Source organism: Camelina sativa, chromosome 6, assembly GCF_030686135.1.
Source record: "Camelina sativa cultivar CO46 ecotype springtype chromosome 6, ASM3068613v1".
Classification (NCBI taxonomy): domain Eukaryota; kingdom Viridiplantae; phylum Streptophyta; class Magnoliopsida; order Brassicales; family Brassicaceae; genus Camelina; species Camelina sativa.
The window spans coordinates 2,528,391-2,552,170 of NC_141885.1; the positions used below are offsets into that span (position 1 = coordinate 2,528,391).

A 23,780-nucleotide genomic window follows, 5' to 3' on the forward strand; every position below is an offset into this window, starting at 1 on the left:
TTTTTTACATTGTTCCGACTTGGGACTAGCAAAATTTATTAATTTATAGTGTTTATTAATTTATAGAGGTTTTATTGTAGTAGGAAAGTTCTCTCCAACAACGAGGACATTAATAATAGTAATCTCTCATCAGTTGAGGTGACCACATCCAATAACTACAAGAAAATAATGTAAATGGACACTGTGGATACATAAAAACATGGACTTTCGATACAATAGGCCCATCACTCAATATGATCCAATATCTGCACAGTCCATAAGTGGCACAATACCCGAAACCCATCTGGAACGCCGACATGTAGTGGTTGCAGAGGATGGGAGACGGAGGCGCTAGATCCAGTACATTGCCACCAATCTGGATCCAAAAGGGGAAGCGGTTGTTGGGACTGATGGAGAAATAACACCCCATAAGGAGGTGCGTGATGGTGGCAGATAAGCCGGCGGTAAAACATGGTCGGAGGTGAGGCGGAATACGGCGGTAGAACATGGCCGGAGGTGAGGCATAAAACGTCGTCAGAAGAAAGCCTCGCCGGTGATAAATTCAACCGACGGAAAGGATAAAAAATCTCACCGGAAAATAACTCCGGTGGAGTGAGACAGAGAGGAGCACGACCTGATAATAAGATGAAGAGGATACTTTCTGCAGATCTGAAAAATTTGGTTGCTCCAGAGGATCTAGTGGGAGGAGAGTGCTCCGCGAAGTTTTCATCACCCATCCATGAAAGAGTAAGCTTTTTATATGTTTTCTCGCCGGCGCTACGGATAACAGGCGGAGATAGAGAATAGAGTAAGAAGAAATATACAAAAAAATTAGGTTAAGACAGATGGAGAAGAAATCAGACTTGTTACATCCAAGAAGGATTTGATTTTCTTCTCTTAATTAAGCAAACACCGACATCAAAATCTATCAACCAACACATCGACACTATTAACCATCATACAAAAAGTTAACAAACTAACCAAAATAAAATAAAATTATATCAATAATAATAATATAAGACAAGAACAAGAGAAAGCTCCAAAAGCAGCAAATCCCATATGAACCCATTTGACAACACATGTCTAGTAACCATCACACCCGTTGATGAACTTGACTCATCGTCATCCTTCTTAAGGTTGCTCCACGTTTGTTTAATTACCAAACCACCCTCTGTCTTCTCCATCATGCAAGGCTTCAATCCAACACATTGCTGATGAGATTCTGACACGATACGCAGACAAAGATTTGGATTCTTTGAAGCCTTAAATCTTGTCCCCATCTTCTCATAGAAGTTTCTTGAGAAACCAAGCTCTCCCGTTAGATTGTTTCCGTTAATGTACAGAGCACCGAGACAAGGCAGAGTCTCGAGCTCTTTTGATGGGACTGTACCGGTCAAGTTGTTGTCGTTCAGACCAAGAAACCTCAATCTTTTCAAACTTGCTAAACCAGAAGGAATCTCACCTCTTAAACCCATCTTTGACAGATCCAAAATGACTAAGCTGCCCATATCCTCCCACTTTAGTCCCATCATGTCATCGTCATCACTACCCATTGGGTTCCCTGATAGAACAAGATCGGTTAAAGATCGAATCTTGAAAACGTTTTCGAACAACCCTCCAGAGATTCTATTGTTCCTCAGATCCAAAAGTGTCAGATTCTTCAAAAACCCGATTTCTTGAGGCACCTTCCCTTCTAACTGGTTGTTACTTAGGTCAAGCTTAAGCAATGAAACCATCTCTCCAATAGACAAAGGCAACGTCCCTGAGAATAAGTTTCGACTCATATCCAAGATCAGTAGATCTTTAAACCCATTGAAACAATCCGGTATCGTTCCATTGAACAAGTTACCCGCAAGAACCAGCCGTTGTAACATCGTTAGATTGCAGAGACTCGCCGGTACTTTCCCGTTAAACCCGTTTTCAAGAACCACCAAAGACTTCAGCTTCGTGAGACTACCAATTGTTTCAGGAAGTTCACCATTCAAACCAGGATTGGATCTGAACTCGAGAGACTCTAAGCTACTTCCCAAGTTTATCCAATCCTCTTTAGCTATTGTTATCTCCGCGGTGAAGCAGTTGAAGAATGTGAGAGATTTCAAGTGCTTGAGCTTGAACAACTGTGGCTTTATCTCCAAACTTGTGACGCAAGGAAGCGAGTTTTCGTGAACAATACCTAAGGTTAGATCCGTGACATACCACAAGTCACCATAGAGATCACAAGAAACACCCTGAAATTTCCAAAAAAAATAACAAAAAGGTTTGAATTATTGAAAGAATAAAAATAAAGGAATTTTGTTGGTTGTGGGCCAATTATTTATTGTACATATATAATTGAATCCAAAATACATATAAAGAAACAAAAATGGGATCTTATATGTAAATAGCATACACTTTGATGCGTTGAAGCTTAATATTTTCACTTGCTGATTATGGAAATTTCAAAGTGGAACAAACACTTTGAAGAAAAAGAGAATTATTCAGACAGCTACAGAACAAACTCTTTCCCAAAATCTTCAAAACAATTTAAGAAATCTCAAGAAACTAGATGAGTTTATGAATAATTCAAACCTGAATAGGAGTCCAACCACAAGGGTCAGGATAAAGATCAGAGCCATTCCAAGAATCACCAACGAATCCTTGAATAGCTGAGTAAAGAGCTTCTCGTTCTGTTTTCTCCATGGGAGCTCCATCATCAGTAACCTCGGGAGATGATTCTCCAGTGACGACGCACCACCGGCAAGTTAGAAGAAGGAACAAAACAGAGTGAATCCAAGACATTGTGGAGGAAGTGAGACAAAACAAAGGTTTGTGGAATTTTTTTGGGGTTTGAGGTTATCTCTGGGTTTCTTTATCAATTGGTGTTACTATTATTTATTGAAGAGAGAGCGAGAGGTCGTTGGGAGTCAATGGGGTTTCTCATTATTATTAATAATATAGCTAAAAAAACGTTACATTAAAAAAGAAAAAAGAAAAAATGAAATCGAGGGACTGTAACGAGAAAGACATTTGGTTATATGTTGTTGTCTCTGTCACATAAAAGTAAATGTGGCATTTGTTCCTATATCTCATACACGTATTTACTTCTTCTACTTTTTATTTTTGTGTGTGTGTGTTGTGTTTTGAACTTTGAAGTAGTGTATGTGAAAAAGAAGAGGGCTAATGTGGAAAATAGGATGGAGGAAGCACAAGGATCAAGGAAGCTATTGAATTTAATGTCTACTGATTATTGACAATGATTTTTTTCCTTTTCTTTATTGCTCTTGTGAGATGTGCCTTTGAAATTTACAGTATTTGTAGTTAAATATTGGGATTTGTTTATCAAAGTAATGGGATAAAGGTGCTTTATTATTCTGTGTACCAATCTACTTAACCACGGTGACGGTTATCACTGTTACGGTTAATTAACCACCAGTTACGGTTATAAATTTTGTTTAATCTTAACCATAACTGTTTAATATACGGTTAAACGGTTACGGTTAAATACAGTTGCGGTTGAAACGGTTACAGTTATATACGGTTGCGGTTATTCGATAATATGATATGGTTGATATTATTTGATGATATAATATAATTGATATTATTTATTTATAACTAATATGTTCTTTTAGTGTACTCATATTTCTTCATATCATATGATTCATATTAAATAAATAATTATTAGTATATTTTATTATGTTTTTGAAACGGTTACGGTTAACGAATTACGGTTTAACTATGCGGTTAACCAACGATTTTGATATGGTTACAGTTAATTAACGGTTATGGTTAATATAATTTAACCATATATTTAAGGTTAACGGTTACAGTTTTAAACCATTTTATACGGTTACGGTCTGGTTACAGTTATGATACGGTCTGGTTACAGTTCGAAATACGGTTACGGTTTAATTTTGGTCATGCCTAAATCTACTACTACTAAATACTCTCTCCGTTCCAAAATACTCCCTCCGTTTCAAAATATAAGATGTTTTGAGCGAAAGCACGTAAATAAAGAAATAACCACTTTAAAAAAGTTCAATCAATCATAAACAAGACTGCGTAAAATAAATAATAAAAAATAGAAAAGTAATCTAAAAATTACTTAAAAAGTTGAAAACATCTTATATTATGAAACAAAGAAAAATCTCTAAAACATCTTATATTATGAAACAGAGAGAATAGAAGATGTTTTAGAGAAGTTTTTTATTTCATAATATAAGATGTTTTCAAGTTTTTATGCAACTTTTAGATTCGTTTAGTATTTTATATTATGCAGTATTGTTTTTGATTGGTTGAATCTGTTAAAAGTAAAGACTTATTAATTTGCGTGTTTTAGTTAAAACATCATATATTATATATTTTGAGAAGTAGGGAATAGTAAATACTACTAGACATATTAAAACGAAATTACCGTTTGTACAGTGCTTGTGTGACTTGATACGTCAATGTTGACTTTGTGTGTTCACTATATTCTTTGGCCAAATAAAAAGTAGTACTGTATTTGTCTCCATATCCGAATAGATTTTTTCAGATTATACTTGACACTAATTTTATTAGTGGAGAATTATTCTTTTACAGTTTTACGTGTTAAACTTTGGAAATGTTAGTTTTATTGCCAGCATTAATGTGCTTTTTCCCAAGATTTCAAATCGACTCATTTCACATTTTTTACTTTAAATTATAATAGTTCACTGTATTTTGTAGCCAGGTTTTGTGTGGATTGGTTGCAACACATATTGAAACATAAACAATTTGATAGGTTTTGTGCTTTGGCTCTGTAGAACATGCATTTGTTAGTTAATTACGGGAATATCTATGCATTCATCACACCTATTCGCAACGGCTCAACATACATATCCTCTACCCATTTTAAATAACACGATCATATCTCCTTGCTCCGGCCAGACGTCATTTGGTACAATACTAAAGTCTTCTCATGATGAAACAGCCAGACATTGAGCTTTTGTTTCGTTAATTTGACATTAGACTCCTAGTATTTCACGAGGGAGCGTGACAAAAATTTAATAGAAAGTTGCAACAATTAAATGATACAACATAGTATTTTTGTTCACCATGTTAAAACCAACATCACATGATTTTTTATATGTCTAATAATATACACTAATGGTAAAAATGTCAAATAGTAATTTATGTACTTTAATAAAATTATAAAAACGATGGTATATTATTGAATTTCAAAAAAAATGTGCTCGATAGACTAAAAGAGAATTTAAAAATTTAAGTTAATTATCTTAAAATGTCAATTATAAAATATATATAACCAAGTGTGACCGAGTTTCTTAACTATTTTACTATTTTATACTATTATAAAATAATAGTAAAAAGCTACAAAATTTTTAAAAAAAAAATGCATGCAAGCCAAATCATACCAAATGGTCTTCATTAAATGAGATTAGAACATCTCAAATAATAAAATAAGAAAAATAGAAAAGAAATACATAATATATATAAAATCTCCTTAAAAACTATTTAAAATTTATAAACTAAACAAATTATAAATATTTTAAAGTTAGAACAATATACAAACCTAGTGCAAGCGATAATTTTATATCTTATCCAATCCTTTATGTAATCGTTGTTGAGAGTTTATGTTTTTGTTTGGACAACAATACCAATTGCCAAGTGCCACAAAAATAATATCAATTTTTTAGCAATTAAGATAATCTTTAAGCCAATCAATAAATTTTATCATTTTGTTAATTCAGTCAATCTTAGTGTAATTAACTTCACTTATAAAAAAAACATACACTTTAATCCAATGTTGTAGATTTTTTTTGCATATGTTAGAATTCGAATTGTTAAGAATAGTGAAGTATTATCATTCAATCGATTGTGTTCTCAATGTACCACATTAGTGAGTTGGTAAAATTAATAAGGTCATAACTGATGTGGTTAGACCTATATCTAGTAAAAAAACATTTCATGATAAATTTAGAATACGAGTTTATAAGTAATTAGTTTGAGATAACAATAATGAATCTGAGGAAGATGCTAGTGCCCATTTCTCCATAGTTGATGAGGGATTTCATTTCAATCCGTTGTTCAAAAAAAAAAAAAACGGATAATAAGCATAAACCAAAATCCTCGGAATCAATGGGATGATAATGATTTAACCGAAACTAAACCAGAGACTAGAATTAACACAAAGCGGAACCCTCAGAATCATCTATAATAGTTTTGATGTATCACACACACACAATAGCGTAGCATTTCTTCCCTTCCGATCCCCATCTACTCTCGCTGCTTCTTCTTCTTCGATCATTCCCAGAAAAATCCTAATTCTCTAGTCAAAAAATGAGCTCTAGTGATTCTAAGCAGATGCTCATCCCTCCACATCCGTATATTTTTTTTTTCAGATTGTACACAAATTTGATGGGTGATTGTTTGTTATGTTATAATTGTTTGGAATACGAAAATTAAGCAAATCCAAAAAACTTGGTTTGTTGGTTTATTTGGGTGACACAATTAAACTCTTAATTGATTATGTAATTCAGTTTTGGTTTAAACCAAATTGGAAACAATAAAATTGGGGAAACTTTCAAATTCCTAATTTTCACATAATCATAATGCAAATACGATAAACAAACAATAATATATTGTATACATCAAATAAACAAAAACATTATATCTTCTAACGATGTAAATTCTAAACAAAAATAATTAATTTGTATATACAGCAAACAAACAAAAATATATCGATTTTCCAATATCTCTATATTCTAAATTCTATATTATGTGTGATATAAATTAAACAAAAACATTACAAATTGTAAGTTTTAAATGATACAGTATAATATTGTAAACTATTACTTACTCCCATGAATTGTCCAACTGTGAGAATAAAAAATTTGATTACCACATATTAGATGACTAGACGTGAAAGTAAGTAGACTCTATTATTATTTTAGTTTATTCTTCAATGTTACAATATCTGTATTCACGAAAAGCACACAAAATGTGAGAAACGTTTCAAAACTGTGAAAAATACGAGAAAAATAAGTTGCCCAGGCTATTTGGAAAGAAAAAGACTCTTCGCAGGGACAAGAGGACTCTCTACCTTCCACTTCTGATCCGCCTTCTATTGTCGTGGAAAATTCTGTTGATATCTCTACCTCTGCTCATCCTCTATTCTTATCCCTCCTCCTCAAACTGCTATTCCCGCGATCACTAACCGGTTTGCAGTCCTTTCTCAATTAGCGGCTCCCCCTCCCCTTCCTCCTGCTCCAGCCCTATCAGACCCTCCTATACCTAGCCATTCCCTTCCTGACCCTATACAAACTACACTTTTTGAGTCTCATACCATCTTAGCAGTCAATATCCCAGAATCTGACCATGATCTTCTAATGGTTATTGGCCTTCCTGCAGGTTTCACTCAAGAGGGCACCCCTTACCCCTTCTCTCCCAAAAAGCTTCTTAAACGCTCTAGATCCCACCCATCCCTTTGCAGTCCCCCTTTGCAGCCCACTTCACTGCCTTCTACCCAATCTACTACACCAACCCCCTTTTTGGCTACTACTCAAGAGCTATTGTTGGCTACCACTCCCCAGGGAGTGCCTCCAGCCCTTCCTTAATGGATACAAAACTTTCTTTTTTGGAATATCCGAGGCCTAAATGACCCGGATAAGCATCAGCCCTTTTGTAATTGGCTTAGGCTTCATCAGCCGCTTTTTGGAGCTCTTTTGGAAACACATATCAAAGAAACTAGTTTGAACCGAGTAATGGAAAAGGTTTGTAAAGGATGGAAGTTTACGTCGAACCACTTATCTGATGAGGATGGCCGTATTGTGATAATTTGGAAGGAACCCGTTGAAGTTCGAGTCCTGCATCAATCGCGTCAAACCGTTACCTGTGAGGTCAACATTGCAAACAAGATTCAGTTCGTATTTACAGCTGTTTACGCTTCCAACTTAAGAGAGGAAAGAACTGACCTGTGGGTGGAGCTCTTACGGTTGCAACAGATGTTCTCCCTGGATACTTGCCCGTGGTTAGTAGGTGGTGACTTTAATCAGATCATTCATCCTCAGGAGCATTCATCTTCTACTGTAAACGGCCTGTCTGCATCGATGACAGAACTTAAAGACTGTTTATCACAAATGGATCTGTTTGACCTCAAGTTTCAAGGCACTCTCTATACTTGGAGTAATAACCAACCTGCGGGCCCAATAGCTAAGAAGTTGGATCATGTACTTGTCAATGACCACTGGCTTACCATCTTCCCCGATAGTGTAGCTACCTTCCTTGTTCCCCTACCTTCTGACCATTCTCCCAGCTTAGTAGATCTTGCCTATCAGCTCCCCAAAGCTAGTACTAGACCTTTCAAGTTCTTTAACTACCTCACCAAACATCCAAATTTTCACCAGTTGGTACTTGAGTCTTGGATTCAGGCCGGAAGCTTTGCGGATAACTTAAAAGATCTCTGTTGGAAGCAAAAGATCATTAAGGGAGACCTAAAAACTATTAATAGAGAGAACTTTTCACAAATACAAGAGAGAGTGAGTGCTACTAACCGTTTGTTGCAAGATGTGCAGGTACAGGCTTTGAGTGACCCTTCCCCAATCACCTTCCAGCGTGAGCGAGACCTGCATTTACAATGGAACTTTCTCAGAGGGATTGAAGAAAGCTATTTCAGGCAGAAGTCCAGGGTAAATTGGCTAAAGGAGGGAGACCTTAATACCTCTTACTTTCAGAAAGTCTGCCAGGCGCGAGCGAGTTATAATACTATACGGTCTTTCCTTCTTGACTCTGGGGACCAAATTGAAGATCCAATAGAGATGAGTGAACTGGCCATTGCACATTTCCAATCCATCTTAGCCCCTGCATCTTCCCCTCATACAGTCTGGTCGTCTCAGGTTTGGTTCACTACGCTTTGCCCGTTCCGCTGCTCTCAAGAACAGTCCAATGTTATGATGAGGATCCCCTCTCCTGAAGAGATTACCAAAATGTTCTTCAAGGTTAACCCAAACAAAGCGCCGAGACCTGATGGTCTGACCTCAGGCTTCTACAAGGCTGCTTGGGGTTTTATTGGTGAGGAAGTTACCACTGCTATTATAAACTTCTTCAGATCCTCCTTCCTGCCCACCTCGACCAATGCAACGATTCTAACTTTGGTACCAAAGAGACCAGGCGCGTCAAAAATTGTGGATTACCGCCCTATCTCTTGCCTCAATACACTGTATAAGGTTATCTCCAAGCTTCTTGTCTCTAAGCTAAAGCCCCTCTTACCAACCCTCATACTACCAAACCAAACAGCCTTTGTGAAGAACAGACTATTGCTTGAAAACACTATCCTCGCTGCTGAGCTCGTGAATGGATACCACAAGGCTTCTGGACCAAAACGCATTGTTCTTAAAGTCGACATTGCTAAGGCGTTTGATACCCTCTCCTGGGATTTCCTTTTTAACTGTCTAAAAGGTTTTTCCATTCCGGTCCAATACTTGAGATGGCTCAATGCTTGTGTATGTACCCCTAACTTCACTATTGGTTACAACGGGATGGTGCATGGCTACTTCAAGGGGAAGTGGGGGCTCCGTCAAGGTGACCCTCTTTCACCGTACTTGTTTGTCATTGCAATGAACAACCTATCACTTTTGTTGAATAGAGCAGCTGAGGAGGGTAAGTTTGGATACCATCATAACTGTGCGGATGCAAAGCTAACTCACCTTTGCTTTGCTGATGACCTTCTTATCTTTATGGATGGATCCCTCTCCTCAGTTCAGAATGTACTCCAAGTGCTACAAGATTTTGAAGAGCGATCGGGTCTAGCCATAAGCCTTCAAAAGTCTTCGTTTTTCACAGGAGGTCTGACAGATGAAGAAGTACAGTCAATTGCTGCTTCCACTGGTCTAACTCATGGGTGTCTTCCAGTTCGGTACCTAGGTGTCCCACTCTGCACCAAGAAACTAACCCTTCAAGACTGTGAGCCTCTACTGCAACAAGTGAAAGGAAAAATAAGCAATTGGAGTGCAAAACACTTATCTTTTGCAGGCAGGAGGCTGCTCATAAATACGATAATTGCAGGGATCTCCAACTTCTGGTGCTCCACTTTTCTCCTCCCAAAAAAGTGCATATCTAAGATCCAATCCCTATGTAACGCTTACCTGTGGCGAGGAAGCATTGAAGGTCGTCATACTGCTCGAGTTTCCTGGGAAACTGTTACAAAACCAAAGGAGCAGGGAGGATTGGGAATTAGAGACCTTACCATCTGGAATAAGGCGTGCATTATAAAGCTTATCTGGCTCATATTTTTCCAGTCAGGGTCTGTGTGGGTTGCCTGGTTTCGACTGCGGTTCTTGAGGGGATCCCTTAGTAACTACTGGACAATGAAGAAAAGGCAAGGTTTTTCCTGGTTAGCAAATAAATTGGTGAAGATGAGGGATACGGTTTATTGCTGGATAAAGATGAAAGTTGGTAATGGTGCTACCTGCAGATTCTGGTCAGATAATTGGTCTCCGTTTGGTAACATAAAGACCTATCTTTCTGCCCCTGCTGATTCTCGACTTGGAGTCCCCCTAATACCACTCTTAACCCACTCTTCTCGCAAGGATGTTGGCTCCTCCCCCACGCTAGAACAGATAAACAGGTTTCACTTCTCACATTCATAACCACTTTGAATCTTAACTCACAGGAAGACTACTATGAATGGGAAATTGAGGGTCGTACCTACAACCGCTACTCTACCGGCCAAGTCTACAATCTGCTCTGTTCTGTCCATCCTCCGGTTCCGTGGTGCAAGGTGGTTTGGAACAAAAGAGGCATACCAAAGCATAGCTTTCACTCTTGGCTGATGGTCTTGAATCGCTGTCCAACCCGAGATCGTATCCTCAGCTGGGGTCTCCAGACGAGTCCTACTTGCCTTCTCTGTAACTCTCAGCCCGAGAGTAGGGATCACCTTTACTTCTCCTGTAACTTCGCTTGGTCTGTTTGGGCTCCAATAGCTACAAAGTGTAGGATTCAACCGAACTCTTCTTGGGATCTCACTCTAAGTGGCATGCAATCTCTCCGCGGGTCTAAAGCAGAAAAGATAGTCTCCTTACTCTCTTGGCAGTGTGTTATATATCTACTTTGGGAGGAGCGTAATCATAGGCTCCACCGCCAAACCTTCCGATCTCCGGCGATCCTCCTCCGTCTGGTTGATTCCACCATCCGCAACAAAATCTCCAGCATCCGTGATTCAGATCCCTCGACTTCTCTAAAGATGCTCGACTTCTGGTTCTCTCCGCCATCAATGACGTTTACTATTCCATCCTCCAACTCCTAACTGGTTCAATAAGTTTCTTTGTTATGTGTTTAATGGGCTTAGCCCTTTTTTAAACTGGACTTTCTCAATTAACTCTAAAGCTGGGCTGCTTTTGTATCATTTTATTTCTCTGCAATTTTAAATAGAAAGCCATTTTCAAAAAAAAATAAATAAATAAATAAAAAAAATCAATAATACTCATTTGTGAAGTTTAAGACTTCATTTTTTTAACCTTGGTGCATGTGCAACTTTATTATGACAAATAAAGAAGATTTTGTGAATTTTGTTGATTTTCCTGGAAAATTTTCTTATTGTTAACAAGCTTGTTTAACTGGTGTGGTTAAACCTATATCTAGTAAAAAACCATTTCATAATAAATTTAGAATATGAGTTTATAAGTATTAGTTTGAGATAACAGTAATGAATCTGAGGAGATACTAGTGCCCATTTCTCCATAGTTGATGAGGGATTCCATTTCAAACGAGACTAAACCGGATAATAAGCACAAACCAAAACCCTCGGAATCATTGGGTTGATAATGATTTAACCGAGACTAAACCGGATGTTAGAATTAGCACAAACCGGAACCCTCGGAATCATTTAGAAGGATAGTTTTGATGTATCACACACAGTAGCGTAGCATCTCTTCCCAGTAGCGTAGCATCTCTTCCCTTCCCCATCTACTCTCGTTGCTTCTTCTTCTTCGATCACTGAAGCATCCACTCCCCAGAAAAACCCTAATTCTCTAGTCAAGAAATGAGCTCTTTCTCCGTCAAAAAGTCTCCAAATTCATCCTTCCTCTTCCCCAAAACCACACCTTTACTACTTATACGACATCGTCTCACTCTCCCATTACTCGTTCCTCCTCCTAACAAACCGCCACGATTCCGCATCGTCGCTTCTCTCTCCGGTTCTTCATGGGTTTCTCAAGCTTCTAAAGACAAATATGGTGGTTGGGCTCTCATTGAAGATGAAGCTCATTCGAAAACTAAAAAAAGTTAGTATCTTTTCTTCTAATTTATTGGGAAAAAATCAAAGAAATTTCTCAACTTTTATGTGTTTGTAATTTGACTTTGAATCTTTTGTTTTGGGGTTTCAGAGTGGAGGAATGTTGTAATCACTGGTGTTGGATCTTCACTTGCTGTTGTATTAGCTACTATTGCTTACTTCTCAATCTCCAGAAAAGGTTACTCTTTTTTTTTTTTTTGCCTTGATGATGACTTGAATTTTTGTAGGATTTGTTTAGTTTGAGATTCTGGGTTTTGTGTCTCTTTTGACAGGTTTTAGGTTTAGCATTAGTAATCCTATGCATTATCAAAGTGTTGATTTGGATCAGAGTGAGAATGAAGAGAGTGAAACTCTATTCAATGATGAGAGTAATCCTGCTTCTGAGGCTAACTCTGAAGGCGTTGACTATGTTTCAGATACTGTTGACACTAGTAAGTTCTAATTTTGGTCAATTTTGAGACATAGTTTACAAATTGCTATAGCAAGTGTTAATTCGAGTTCACTCACCTGTGTTTACTTTAGCTTCTGCCGGAAAAACTCACCGTGTCATCACTCCGGTTGCTGTGGATGCCGCTCAACAAGAAGCAATAGCAGTTTTAAAGAAACTAAAGGTTTATTTCTTGAAACTTGCTCTCACACAACTATTTGACTTTAAGTTTGAGCCTTATTGTCCAGCTCTGATCATGAACATGTCACTTGTAATTAAGTTGTTCAGATAATTGAGGATGATGTAGTGGCAGACGAGTTGTGCACTAGGCGAGAGTATGCTAGATGGCTAGTTCGTTCAAATCTGTTACTAGAGAGGTAACGTTACTTGGAGCATACTTTTTTCCCCCAAATGTTAGAAGTCTCTTAGTGTTTGTGGTGGACTGACACAATGTGTTTCCCTTGCCTTCAGAAATCCAATGCACAGGATTGTGCCAGCAGTGGCTTTAGCTGGCTCTTCAATTCCTGCATTTGACGATATAAATACCGCAGACCCTGACTTCGAGTACATTCAAGGTAAAATCGATAAGAGACATTTCTACTTTGGTTAAGTAGTTTATTAGAGCTTCAATAATTGACTTTTTATTTTCGATTTTTCATGCAGCCTTGGCAGAGGCAGGCATTACTTCCAGCAAGCTCAGCAGCCAAGATTCTCGAGATGACTTGGGAAAGATTGATTTTAATCCTGAAAGGTATAAAAGGAGATTAGCTTTCTTCATCTGCTATTTATTTGTCTTGTTGTTTACTGTTTTCTAATTGTTTTAACATATATATGGTGGCTGCAGTTTTGTTTCCCGACTCGATTTGGTAAACTGGAAAGCTCAATTGGAGTGTGGTTTCCATCCAGAAATTATGGAAGAGGTGTGAGTGATTAAGTTTTACTAACATTTTAGGCATAACGGTGATGCTTATCAAATGCTTTTTTATCTTTTTAAAAGCCTGACTTGTTTACAGTCCAGATATCAAGGACAAAGGTAGATTATATAGACACGAAGAATCTCAATCCCGAGATGGCCCTCGGATTTTTCTTGGACTTCTTGATGGGTGACCAGAGTACCATCAGAAACGTTTTTGGTATTCTTCTACCTCTCTTTGTTCCGACCTTCTCCTTCTTCGTTCGATCGTTGATGTGCGTATGCGTTACAACAGAATGAAGATTTCAAAATTTACAGGTAGGATTAAGCGGTTTCAGCCAAATAGACCTGTTACAAAAGCACAAGCGGCTGTAGCATTAACAAGCGGTAAGATGGTGAAAGCTATCTCAGCAGAGGTATCACGGTTAGAAGCAGAGTCCCTCTCACAGAAAGCTGAGATGGAAAGAATCAAAGTCGAGTTGCTAGAAAAAGGGGAAATAAGTCAGTTTTGGGATGAGAAGCTTCAGATAGAGAGATCCCGAAGAGTTGAGATGAACGATCTAAATCTCTCCAGGGTTAGTGAATTAGAAGATGAAAAAAGGGATCAGCAGAAGTGGTTTGCCGAGCGTTTGAAAGAGAAATCAGCTATAGAGTGTCAGAAACAGTTGCTTCAAAGCTTGAGTGAGGAGATTGATGAGATGTCTCAGAGGCTCATATCAGATAAATCTGTTTACCTGAGTGAGCACAGCAAGTTACAAGAGATGTTAAGTGACTTACAATCAAAACTTGAATCGCTGGTCGATAAAAGATCTGTCCTTGAAGCTGAAATCGAAGCTCTTCGGATTCTAAGGTAATGGTTATTATCATTGTAGCAAAGTTTTGATCTTTGGAAAAGTTTTAACCAGTCATGAGTGAATGAAATGCAGATCTTGGGTAGAGGGTGAAGCGAGGGTAAGCCACGCGAGAGCTAAGGTTCTCGAAGAAGCGGGACGGAGATGGAAATGGAATGACCATGCTTGAATCTTCTTTCATTGTACAAAAATTTGTTGGCTGATTGTTTTGTTTTATGAGTGTTTTGGAATGTGAAATTAAGCAAATCCAAAAAAAACTTTGTTTGTTGGTTTATTTGGTTTATATTCTATGTAATTCAATCTTGGTTTTAAACCAAATTGTAAACAATAAAATTGGGGAAACTTTCATAATTTTCAAAATATCAAAAAGGAGTGAGAATAGTAACCAAAGAATCTAATCATTCGTGTTGAACTTATTCTCACACTTTAGCAATGAAATTTCAAATTTTGAAGAGCGATTCACAAGAACCGTTAAATCAAACGAAATCCTCACGCCATTTGTCAAAGTCCAGAGCTCTTTCAACCACCACCAGGAATCGATTGAATCAGCAAGAATCGATCTAATCTTGGCTAATTTTGAAGTCTGGTATGCTTCTATTCCCTTTTCGCGAACTGGGTTTGCTTAAAAATCGAAACTTTTTTGCTTCTTCTTCCTTTAGACATATAGCTTTTCTAGGGTTTCGTAGTTACAGTTGCAGAGTAACAGTCAAACCAAAACTGGGTCATATCTAGAGTTACGTCTTTTGTTTTAGAAAAGAAAGTTTCTTAAAACTCTTTTATTTACGCAACAGTTAGAGCTGTTCTTGTCTTTTTGCTTTGCAAGTGTGTGTGTGTTCTGACTTCTGAGAGATTTATCCTCTGTGAGCTGTTCCCACCATAAAATTCCTCTGCCATACAATGAAACAGTGAATTTGATAAAATTCGTTTTCGTGTATCCACTTGTCCTGATCCTTACCTGGCAATGTCTGAATCAAACCCATTTAATCTTCATTTTCAATGTGCAGATTGGTAAAAAACAAGGAATCAGAATCTAGTGAAGGGTTTAATATGAGTTTTCACACCATATCATGTAAGATTCTTACATCTTTTTACAAGAACTTGTCCTCTTTTGTTATCTCTTCTTGTTTCACGCATCTTAGATAAGGCTAAAAAAGGCTGAACATGTGAATGAAATCTATGGTTGAGCAAAAGGAGTATTTGATAAGATAATGAAAAGTCCATTCTTGTTTGGCTGATTTCAATTTTTCTCTAACATTTTAACGAAAAAAATTTGACATTTAGAATTAAATTTCAACCTTTTGTTTTCTTGTAATTTGGTTAATTGCTACGTAGCGTGGCAACAACCTCTACTTGGTCGCTGGTACTGGTCCCAAAGCATCACAACAGAATCTAAACCCTTATGAATCAATCACCTACACCAATTTGAGATCACTAATCTTTACATTGAGTAGGTTGGTCTTGATTGATAAATCAATGAACTTATAATCTTAACCATCTTCTGTATTTAGTTATGCTTTGACAAAAAGAGACATAATTCACAATCTTTTGCTTTGACCCGTATAGACAAAGAAGGATAAATTCAGAAATTATTGTTTTATTTACGGTTGCTTCTTGGTCTTGGCTTAAGACCCCATCTACTACCATACATGTCTATTTCCTCATCTGTCTTGAGCTAAAAACAGACCACTATAATTGTGGTTGTTTTCAACTTATTTAATGCTGAAAATTTTGGCTTTTGATGCAAGAGACTTGAGAGGTCCATAAAGCTGATAAGATCGAATTTGTGATGATAAGTGTCTTTTCTTTTTTCTTTTTCCTTGGGTGGACATAGTTCCTTAAAAGTTTTGTCAGTACCTGGGAGTGTCTCTTACAGGAACAAGTGTGTTTATCCATTTGTCATAAGGTTCATGAACAGGATTTTGGACTAGAGATTTTTTCTTGGAGGAAGGATGGGTTGAGTTATTGTATCAGCAGTGAAAATATAAAGGAGCTTTTCGGGTTCTGTAGATGAAACGGTGAAGGGAATTTATTCCCATTTCAAGATTTTAATATATGTTTGTCCGAATAGGGTTTGTTGTTGCTGCTTCCATTGCAGCTGTTGTTGTTAAGCGGCACAACGTTAAACCCACCAAACCGAGCAAACAATCAGGTAGTGTTTTTTCTTCTTATACTCTTCATTTGATTGCATTTCACTCCATATATAGAATCTGACCTTTCATGTTCTCTGCATTTTGCTCTAAGAAAATGGCAAAGGAGGCGATAAAGAAGAGGCTGTGTATCCCGACAACAATCTCAACGATAAGAATGTAAGTGTACTATGGAACAGTTTTGTTTCATCATGTGCTTGGTGTGACAAATCGGATAATATATTCAGGTGGAGAAAGAGGAGGAGGAGGAAGAAGAAGAAGAGGTGAAACTGATCAACAGTGTAATCAATCAGACTCGTGGAAGTTTCTCGGACTATTTAGATGATGATATTTTACCCGAGTTTGAAGATCTTTTATCTGGTGAAATTGAGTATCCATTGCCTGATGATGATGATGATAATAACAACTTGGAGAAAGCAGAGAAAGAGAGGAAATATGAAGTCGAGATGGCTTATAACGATGGTGAGCTCGAAAGGTTGAAACAATTAGTCAAGGAGCTAGAAGAAAGAGAAGTGAAACTGGAAGGAGAATTACTCGAATATTATGGACTCAAAGAGCAAGAATCAGATATTGTTGAGTTACAAAGACAGCTCAAGATCAAGACTGTGGAGATTGATATGTTAAACATCACTATTAATTCTCTTCAAGCTGAGAGGAAAAAGCTTCAAGAAGAGCTTTCTCAAAACGGTATTGTAAGGAAAGAGCTTGAGGTGGCGAGAAACAAGATCAAGGAGTTGCAGAGGCAAATCCAGCTCGATGCTAACCAGACGAAAGGACAGTTACTGTTGCTTAAGCAGCATGTGTCGAGTCTCCAAATGAAAGAAGAAGATGCGATGAATAAAGATACCGAAGTGGAGAGGAAGTTAAAAGCTGTACAGGATTTGGAAGTGGAAGTTATGGAACTTAAGAGAAAGAACAGAGAGCTTCAACACGAGAAGAGAGAGTTATCCATTAAACTCGATTCAGCGGAAGCAAGAATTGCAGCTCTTTCAAACATGACTGAGGTAAGTGTAATGATTCCTCTCCATATCAGTGTTTCTTTCTTTCTTAGAGTAACATTTTCTATCTTTACTCGTAGAGTGACAAAGTGGCGAAAGTTAGAGAAGAGGTTAATAATTTGAAGCATAACAATGAAGACTTGTTAAAGCAAGTGGAAGGGCTTCAGATGAATAGGTTTAGTGAAGTTGAGGAGTTGGTTTATCTCCGTTGGGTCAATGCATGTTTACGGTATGAGTTAAGAAACTACCAGACACCAGCTGGTAAAATCTCAGCTCGTGACTTAAGCAAGAACCTAAGTCCCAAGTCACAAGCAAAAGCAAAACGGTTAATGCTAGAGTATGCTGGTTCAGAACGTGGCCAAGGAGATACTGATTTAGAGAGCAACTATTCTCAACCTTCATCTCCCGGAAGCGATGATTTCGACAATGCTTCAATGGATAGTTCCACGAGTAGGTTTAGTAGTTTTAGCAAGAAACCGGGATTGATACAGAAACTCAAAAGATGGGGCAAGAGCAAGGATGATTCAAGCGTTCAGTCATCACCTTCAAGATCATTCTATGGAGGATCACCGGGAAGACTTAGCTCGAGCATGAATAAACAGAGAGGTCCTTTAGAATCTTTGATGATTAGAAACGCAGGTGAATCAGTAGCCATAACAACATTTGGTCAAGTGGATCAAGAAACAGCTCCTGGTACCCCTGAAACACCGAATCTTCCAAGAATCAGAACACAACAACAAGCTTCTTCTCCTGGTGAGACTTTGAATTCAGTTGCATCATCGTTCCAAGTGATGTCTAAATCAGTTGACAATGTTTTGGATGAGAAGTATCCCGCGTACAAAGACAGGCATAAGTTGGCGGTTGAAAGGGAGAAGCACATTAAGCATAAAGCTGATCAAGCGAGAGCAGAGAGATTTGGTGGTAATGTGGCTTTGCCTCCTAAACTTGCTCAACTAAAGGAGAAAAAGGTTGTGGTTCCCTTGGTGATCACAGGTGATCAGTCTAATCAATCTAATGATCAGTCTAACGAAGGTAAAACCAGCGAAAACGCTCAAGCCGTAACCAAAATGAAGCTTGTAGACATTGAGAAACGACCTCCTAGAGTACCTCGCCCGCCTCCAAGATCAACTGGAGATGGTAAAAATAGCACTTTACCCTGTGCTAGACCTCCTTTACCAGGTGGTGGTCCACCGCCACCTCCTCCACCACCAGGCGGTGGGCCTCCTCCTCCACCTGGTGGTGGACCGCCGCCACCACCGCCGCCTCCTGGAGCACTTGGAAAAGGAGCAGGAGGCGGGAGCAAAGTTCACCGAGCTCCTGAGCTTGTTGAGTTTTATCAGTCATTGATGAAACGTGAATCGAAGAAAGAAGGGGCAACTTCTTTGGTCTCTTCAGGAACTGGTAATTCATCAGCAGCTAGGAACAATATGATTGGGGAAATCGAGAATCGATCAACATTCCTCTTAGCAGTAAGTTCGCACTTTCAGTATAATGTTTGCTGCAATTGTATTTCAAACAAAGAAACAATTTTTAAAACTTGATTACAGGTAAAAGCGGATGTGGAGACACAAGGGGACTTTGTTCAGTCGTTAGCAACTGAAGTCCGAGCTTCTTCTTTCACCAGTATAGAAGATCTCTTGGCTTTCGTTAGCTGGCTAGATGAAGAGCTCTCCTTCTTGGTCAGTAACTCCTCTGTTCAATATTACTTTCTAACCGTTACTTTGGTTCTTTTTACTCACGGATCATTTGCTGTATTTTTTGAGTAGGTTGATGAAAGGGCAGTTCTTAAACACTTTGACTGGCCAGAAGGTAAAGCTGATGCACTACGGGAAGCAGCTTTTGAATATCAAGATCTCATGAAATTGGAGAAGCAAGTTACTTCCTTTGTCGATGATCCTAATCTTCCTTGTGAACCTGCTTTGAAGAAGATGTACAAGTTGCTAGAGAAGTAAGTAACTTGCACCCCTAAAACAGAGTAATTCACACTAAATCTTTCTTTACTAAATGTCTGTGTTATCACAGGGTTGAACAAAGTGTATATGCGCTTTTACGTACAAGAGACATGGCGGTTTCACGGTATAAAGAATTCGGAATTCCAGTTGATTGGTTATCTGATACTGGCGTTGTTGGGAAGGTAAAAAACATTTGTTATTTCTTTCCTTTCGATTGCGAAATCCTTGTTAAACAATCTTGAAAATGCTCTGTTTTGTTTCTGTTTATGTTTCATCACACAACACAGATCAAGCTTTCGTCAGTTCAGCTCGCGAAGAAGTACATGAAACGAGTAGCTTATGAGCTTGATTCAGTGAGTGGTTCGGATAAAGATCCAAACAGAGAGTTCTTGCTTCTCCAAGGTGTTCGTTTCGCTTTTAGAGTCCATCAGGTATAAACAAAACTAAACTCAGATCAGAACACAAAGTAACCAAATTAAAATGACCAGTTATTCTCAAGTGTTTGATGTATTATATTAACTGACAATGTTTATTATGCAGTTTGCTGGAGGGTTTGATGCAGAAAGCATGAAAGCATTTGAAGAGCTTAGAAGCAGAGCCAAAACTGAGAGTGGAGGAGACAACAACAACAATAATAATAATAACAATGAGGAAGAATCTGTAAACTGAGTTTTATTACTTTCTTTTTCTTCTATGTCTCTTTGTATCATTGTATCACACATACTTGATTTATAGTACAGTGATTTTTATAGATTATTGTAAGAAATACATTTTTTATTGTTTTAGGTTTTGGAATTTTTTTTTTTAATTTTGGTTATTTATTTACTATATAGCTTTAGATTATAATAAATTCGCAATAAATTTGTAATCTCCCAAACTACTGAAAGAAAAGATAAAATAATTGTGGTTTGTCTTAAAAGTCACATGTTTCATATCATGTGCAGCCATGCAAAAGTATCGCCCGAATCTTCTTCACTCTTTAATGTTTTTATCATTTTCAATTTATCAATATTTTTGGCAAAACTTTTATTTTCCCATGTATGAATAAAAAGTACAAAACAAAAAACTAATAATGGTTTACTAGATTTACAGCAAATGAAAACAAGGACGAGTTTCATTTTTTATTTTGTAATTTTATGCAATCGTATAAAGAAATAATATTCATGTTTTATATATATTTGGAAATTAAAAGTATTTCTGCCACCACCTAACAAACAGGGTCCATTTCTTGGGTATAGTACTTTTCACGTCCAAACAAGATCTACATTTATTATTATTATTGTATTCGTATAATTACAAATTTATTATCATAATAATACAATCTATATAAATAAACCGACCCTCTTATAAATGAAATAAATTCACGGATCTAAGATTATCACACTAGAAAACAACCATTTTTGGCATTAATAACACTCCTCTACAAATTACAAACTAAAACAAAAATGAACAAAAAACAAACGTAAAAAAAAAACTACAAAAATTTGTGTTATAGATATTATCAATCGAATCAATGATTTAAAAAATGTATAAAGACTAAAGTGAAAGGAACAAAGAAACAAAACAAAAACACATTTAGACAGCTAAGAGTTTTTATTGCAAAAGCCAAAGCTTGATGATACCCCCCAAAAACAGAGATATCTTTCAGTCTTCACGTTACAATGTACTTGTATTTAAACTATATTTCGACCACAACCTGACAAAATACGTACAAAAATACCGTATTTTTATACGGTCTTCTTCTTCTTCTTCTTCTTCTTCTTCATAACATATGACACAAAATAACACAAACAAAACCCTTCTCACTCTCTCTCTCTCTGTCTCTCACAATGTTTCCTCTTATCTTCCTCTCTCTCTTCCTCCTCCCGACGGCGAATCTCGCCGCCGTGAGTAACGACGGCAAGTACTTAAAGCTTCCGTTGTTACGCAAATCTCCGTTTCCTTCTCCGACGCAAGCTTTGGCTCTAGACACTCGCCGTCTCCATTTCCTCTCTCTCCGCCGTAAACCCATCCCGTTCATTAAATCTCCGGTGGTCTCCGGCGCATCTTCCGGGTCGGGTCAATACTTTGTGGATCTTCGAATCGGACAACCGCCTCAGTCGTTACTTCTAATCGCCGATACAGGAAGCGATCTCGTTTGGGTGAAATGCTCAGCTTGTCGGAACTGTTCACATCATTCTCCGGCCACCGTCTTCTTCCCTCGCCACTCCTCAACGTTTTCTCCCGCTCATTGCTACGACCCGGTTTGCCGTTTAGTGCCTCAACCTGGTCGGGCTCCGAAATGTAACCATACCCGGATCCATTCCACGTGTCATTATGAGTATGGCTACGCAGACGGTTCATTAACTTCAGGTTTATTCGGTAGAGAAACGACGTCGTTGAAGACAAGCTCTGGTAAAGAGGCGAAACTTAAAAACGTCGCTTTCGGATGCGGGTTTCGGATCTCGGGTCAATCTGTATCGGGTACTAGCTTTAATGGAGCCCATGGAGTAATGGGCTTGGGCCGTGGGCCAATTTCTTTTGCTTCTCAGTTGGGTCGTCGTTTTGGTAACAAGTTTTCTTATTGCTTAATGGATTATACTCTCTCTCCGCCCCCTACAAGTTACCTCATCATCGGTGACGGCGGCGGAAGAGGAGGAGAACAAATCAACGCCGTTTCGAAGCTTCTCTTCACCCCGTTGCTAACGAATACGTTCTCTCCGACGTTTTACTACGTTAAATTGAGATCCGTCTCCGTCAACGGTGCGAAGCTACGAATCGATCCTTCGATTTGGGAGATCGACAGTTCAGGTAACGGCGGAACCGTCGTGGATTCCGGGACAACCTTAGCGTTTTTAGCCGATCCGGCGTATCGATTGGTTTTAGCGGCGATTCGACGACGGATCAAGCTCCCTAACGCGGATGAACTGACTCCCGGATTTGATCTGTGTTTAAACGTCTCTGGCGTTTCGAAACCGGAGAAGTTATTGCCGAGGTTGAAATTCGAATTTTCCGGCGGTGCGGTGTTCGTTCCGCCGCCGAGGAATTACTTTATCGAGACGGAGGAGGAGGTTCAGTGTCTGGCGATTCAATCGGTGAATCCAAAAGTTGGATTCTCGGTGATCGGGAATTTGATGCAGCAAGGTTTCTTGTTTGAATTCGATAGAGATAGATCACGGTTAGGTTTTTCTCGCCGTGGTTGTGCTTTACCGTGATTAATTTTTTTTCTCACCGGGATATGCTGTTTCGATCGCTTAAAGATTCTTTTTTTTATTGTTGCGTTTTTTTGGTGTTCTTTTGGAAGTACGAAATTTGGGTGACGGTTCACTGTTACCGAAAATAGAAATAAAAAAATATTTTTGGGAGTTTGTAAAATTTCGATTTCTATATATATTTTTTTTTCAGCAAAAAAAATTATTCAGAATAAAATTTATCAAAATACAAAGATTCCATCAACCGTGGATTTTTACAATCTGATCAGAAATCTAGATTATTACAATCTTGTTTTGCTAATAAATGTGCTATCTCATTGTTTGAACGATAAATAAAGGAAAAATGAACCTTAGTAAACTGTTTGGAACATGACTTAATATTTTGAATTAGCTATATATAGAAATATTTACCAAAGATCCATTTAGACAATCGATTAAGGTTTTACTATATCCTTCAAATCAAACATTTGTAAAGCCATTGTTTAAAGATTGGTGCATTGAGAGCAATAACGCCTCTGCTTCACTCTCTAAAGGATTATTTGCATTCTTCTTTAGTAGACTTGAATCCCAGAATAATTCTTTTCCTAAATGATAACGAACTATCCATCCTCCTATTGTTTTCTTGGAGTTAGTTGTGTAACTAACATCAAAGTTGCATTTAACCATCAGTTGTGTAGGCCTTGCCCAATTGATGTTGATCGGAGATTGAAGGCAGGGAGCATCTGACTCTTCTGTGATTCCATAGACAATATCAATTCAGTTACATCAGCTTTGGTTTGTGTAAAGGTCTGTTGGGGATCCTCAGTCATGTTATTGAAGATAAAGTTGTTGCGACATTTCCAAATGTTCCAAATTAACCATAAGAGTAATAGCCTTTTTTCCATAGGCAAAGAAACATCCTTGTTTATTCTGTGCAAATCTGAGACATTTACTTCAAGGTCTGTGTTATGAAAAGAACTCTGCAGATGTAGATTTGCCATATTCCAGATTAGCTGTGTCGAGGGACAAATAAATAAAGTATGGTTTATCGTTTCGTCAGACTGTTTACATCGTTGACAAGTTTTATCGATGGCAACAC

General features: G+C 37.9%; 4 protein-coding genes across 6 annotated transcripts; 3 read left to right on the forward strand and 1 right to left on the reverse strand.

Annotated features, from left to right (window-relative positions):
- Nucleotides 1-109: 109 nt before the first annotated feature.
- LOC104790180 (piriformospora indica-insensitive protein 2-like) lies at nt 110-3,173 on the reverse strand. Its single transcript, XM_010515881.3, has 2 exons — nt 2,548-3,173; nt 110-2,207 (listed from the first exon to the last, which is right to left on the reverse strand). Exons 1-2 carry the CDS (start codon nt 2,755-2,757, stop codon nt 981-983), a joined length of 1,437 nt encoding a protein of 478 aa, XP_010514183.1. The 5' UTR covers nt 2,758-3,173; the 3' UTR covers nt 110-980.
- An 8,668-nt stretch (nt 3,174-11,841) lies between these two features.
- LOC104790182 (uncharacterized) lies at nt 11,842-14,783 on the forward strand. Of its 3 annotated transcripts, none has more exons than XR_015560289.1 (11): nt 11,842-12,212; nt 12,315-12,401; nt 12,496-12,654; nt 12,746-12,834; nt 12,939-13,027; nt 13,122-13,225; nt 13,314-13,401; nt 13,495-13,570; nt 13,664-13,783; nt 13,882-14,413; nt 14,490-14,783. XR_015560289.1 is itself a non-coding variant. In XM_010515884.3 (11 exons), exons 1-11 carry the CDS (start codon nt 11,972-11,974, stop codon nt 14,581-14,583), a joined length of 1,674 nt encoding a protein of 557 aa, XP_010514186.1. In that variant the 5' UTR covers nt 11,842-11,971; the 3' UTR covers nt 14,584-14,783. The 3 variants fall into 3 exon arrangements, 2 of the variants coding, with proteins under 2 accessions (XP_010514186.1, XP_087311873.1); XM_010515884.3 differs by having other exon boundaries at nt 13,669-13,783; XM_087455747.1 differs by having other exon boundaries at nt 11,844-12,212; nt 12,931-13,027; nt 13,669-13,783.
- Nucleotides 14,748-20,319, forward strand: LOC104790181 (protein CHUP1, chloroplastic). Its single transcript, XM_010515882.3, has 11 exons — nt 14,748-15,000; nt 15,419-15,483; nt 16,318-16,563; nt 16,656-16,720; nt 16,789-17,565; nt 17,640-19,028; nt 19,107-19,238; nt 19,326-19,507; nt 19,582-19,693; nt 19,799-19,942; nt 20,052-20,319. The coding sequence occupies exons 3-11, from the start codon at nt 16,467-16,469 to the stop codon at nt 20,178-20,180; spliced, it is 3,027 nt and encodes a 1,008-aa protein (XP_010514184.1). The 5' UTR covers nt 14,748-15,000; nt 15,419-15,483; nt 16,318-16,466; the 3' UTR covers nt 20,181-20,319.
- A 771-nt stretch (nt 20,320-21,090) lies between these two features.
- Nucleotides 21,091-22,865, forward strand: LOC104790183 (aspartyl protease family protein 2-like). The gene has a single exon (XM_010515885.3). It carries the CDS (start codon nt 21,341-21,343, stop codon nt 22,703-22,705), a length of 1,365 nt encoding a protein of 454 aa, XP_010514187.1. The 5' UTR covers nt 21,091-21,340; the 3' UTR covers nt 22,706-22,865.
- The last annotated feature ends 915 nt before the right edge of the window (nt 22,866-23,780 follow it).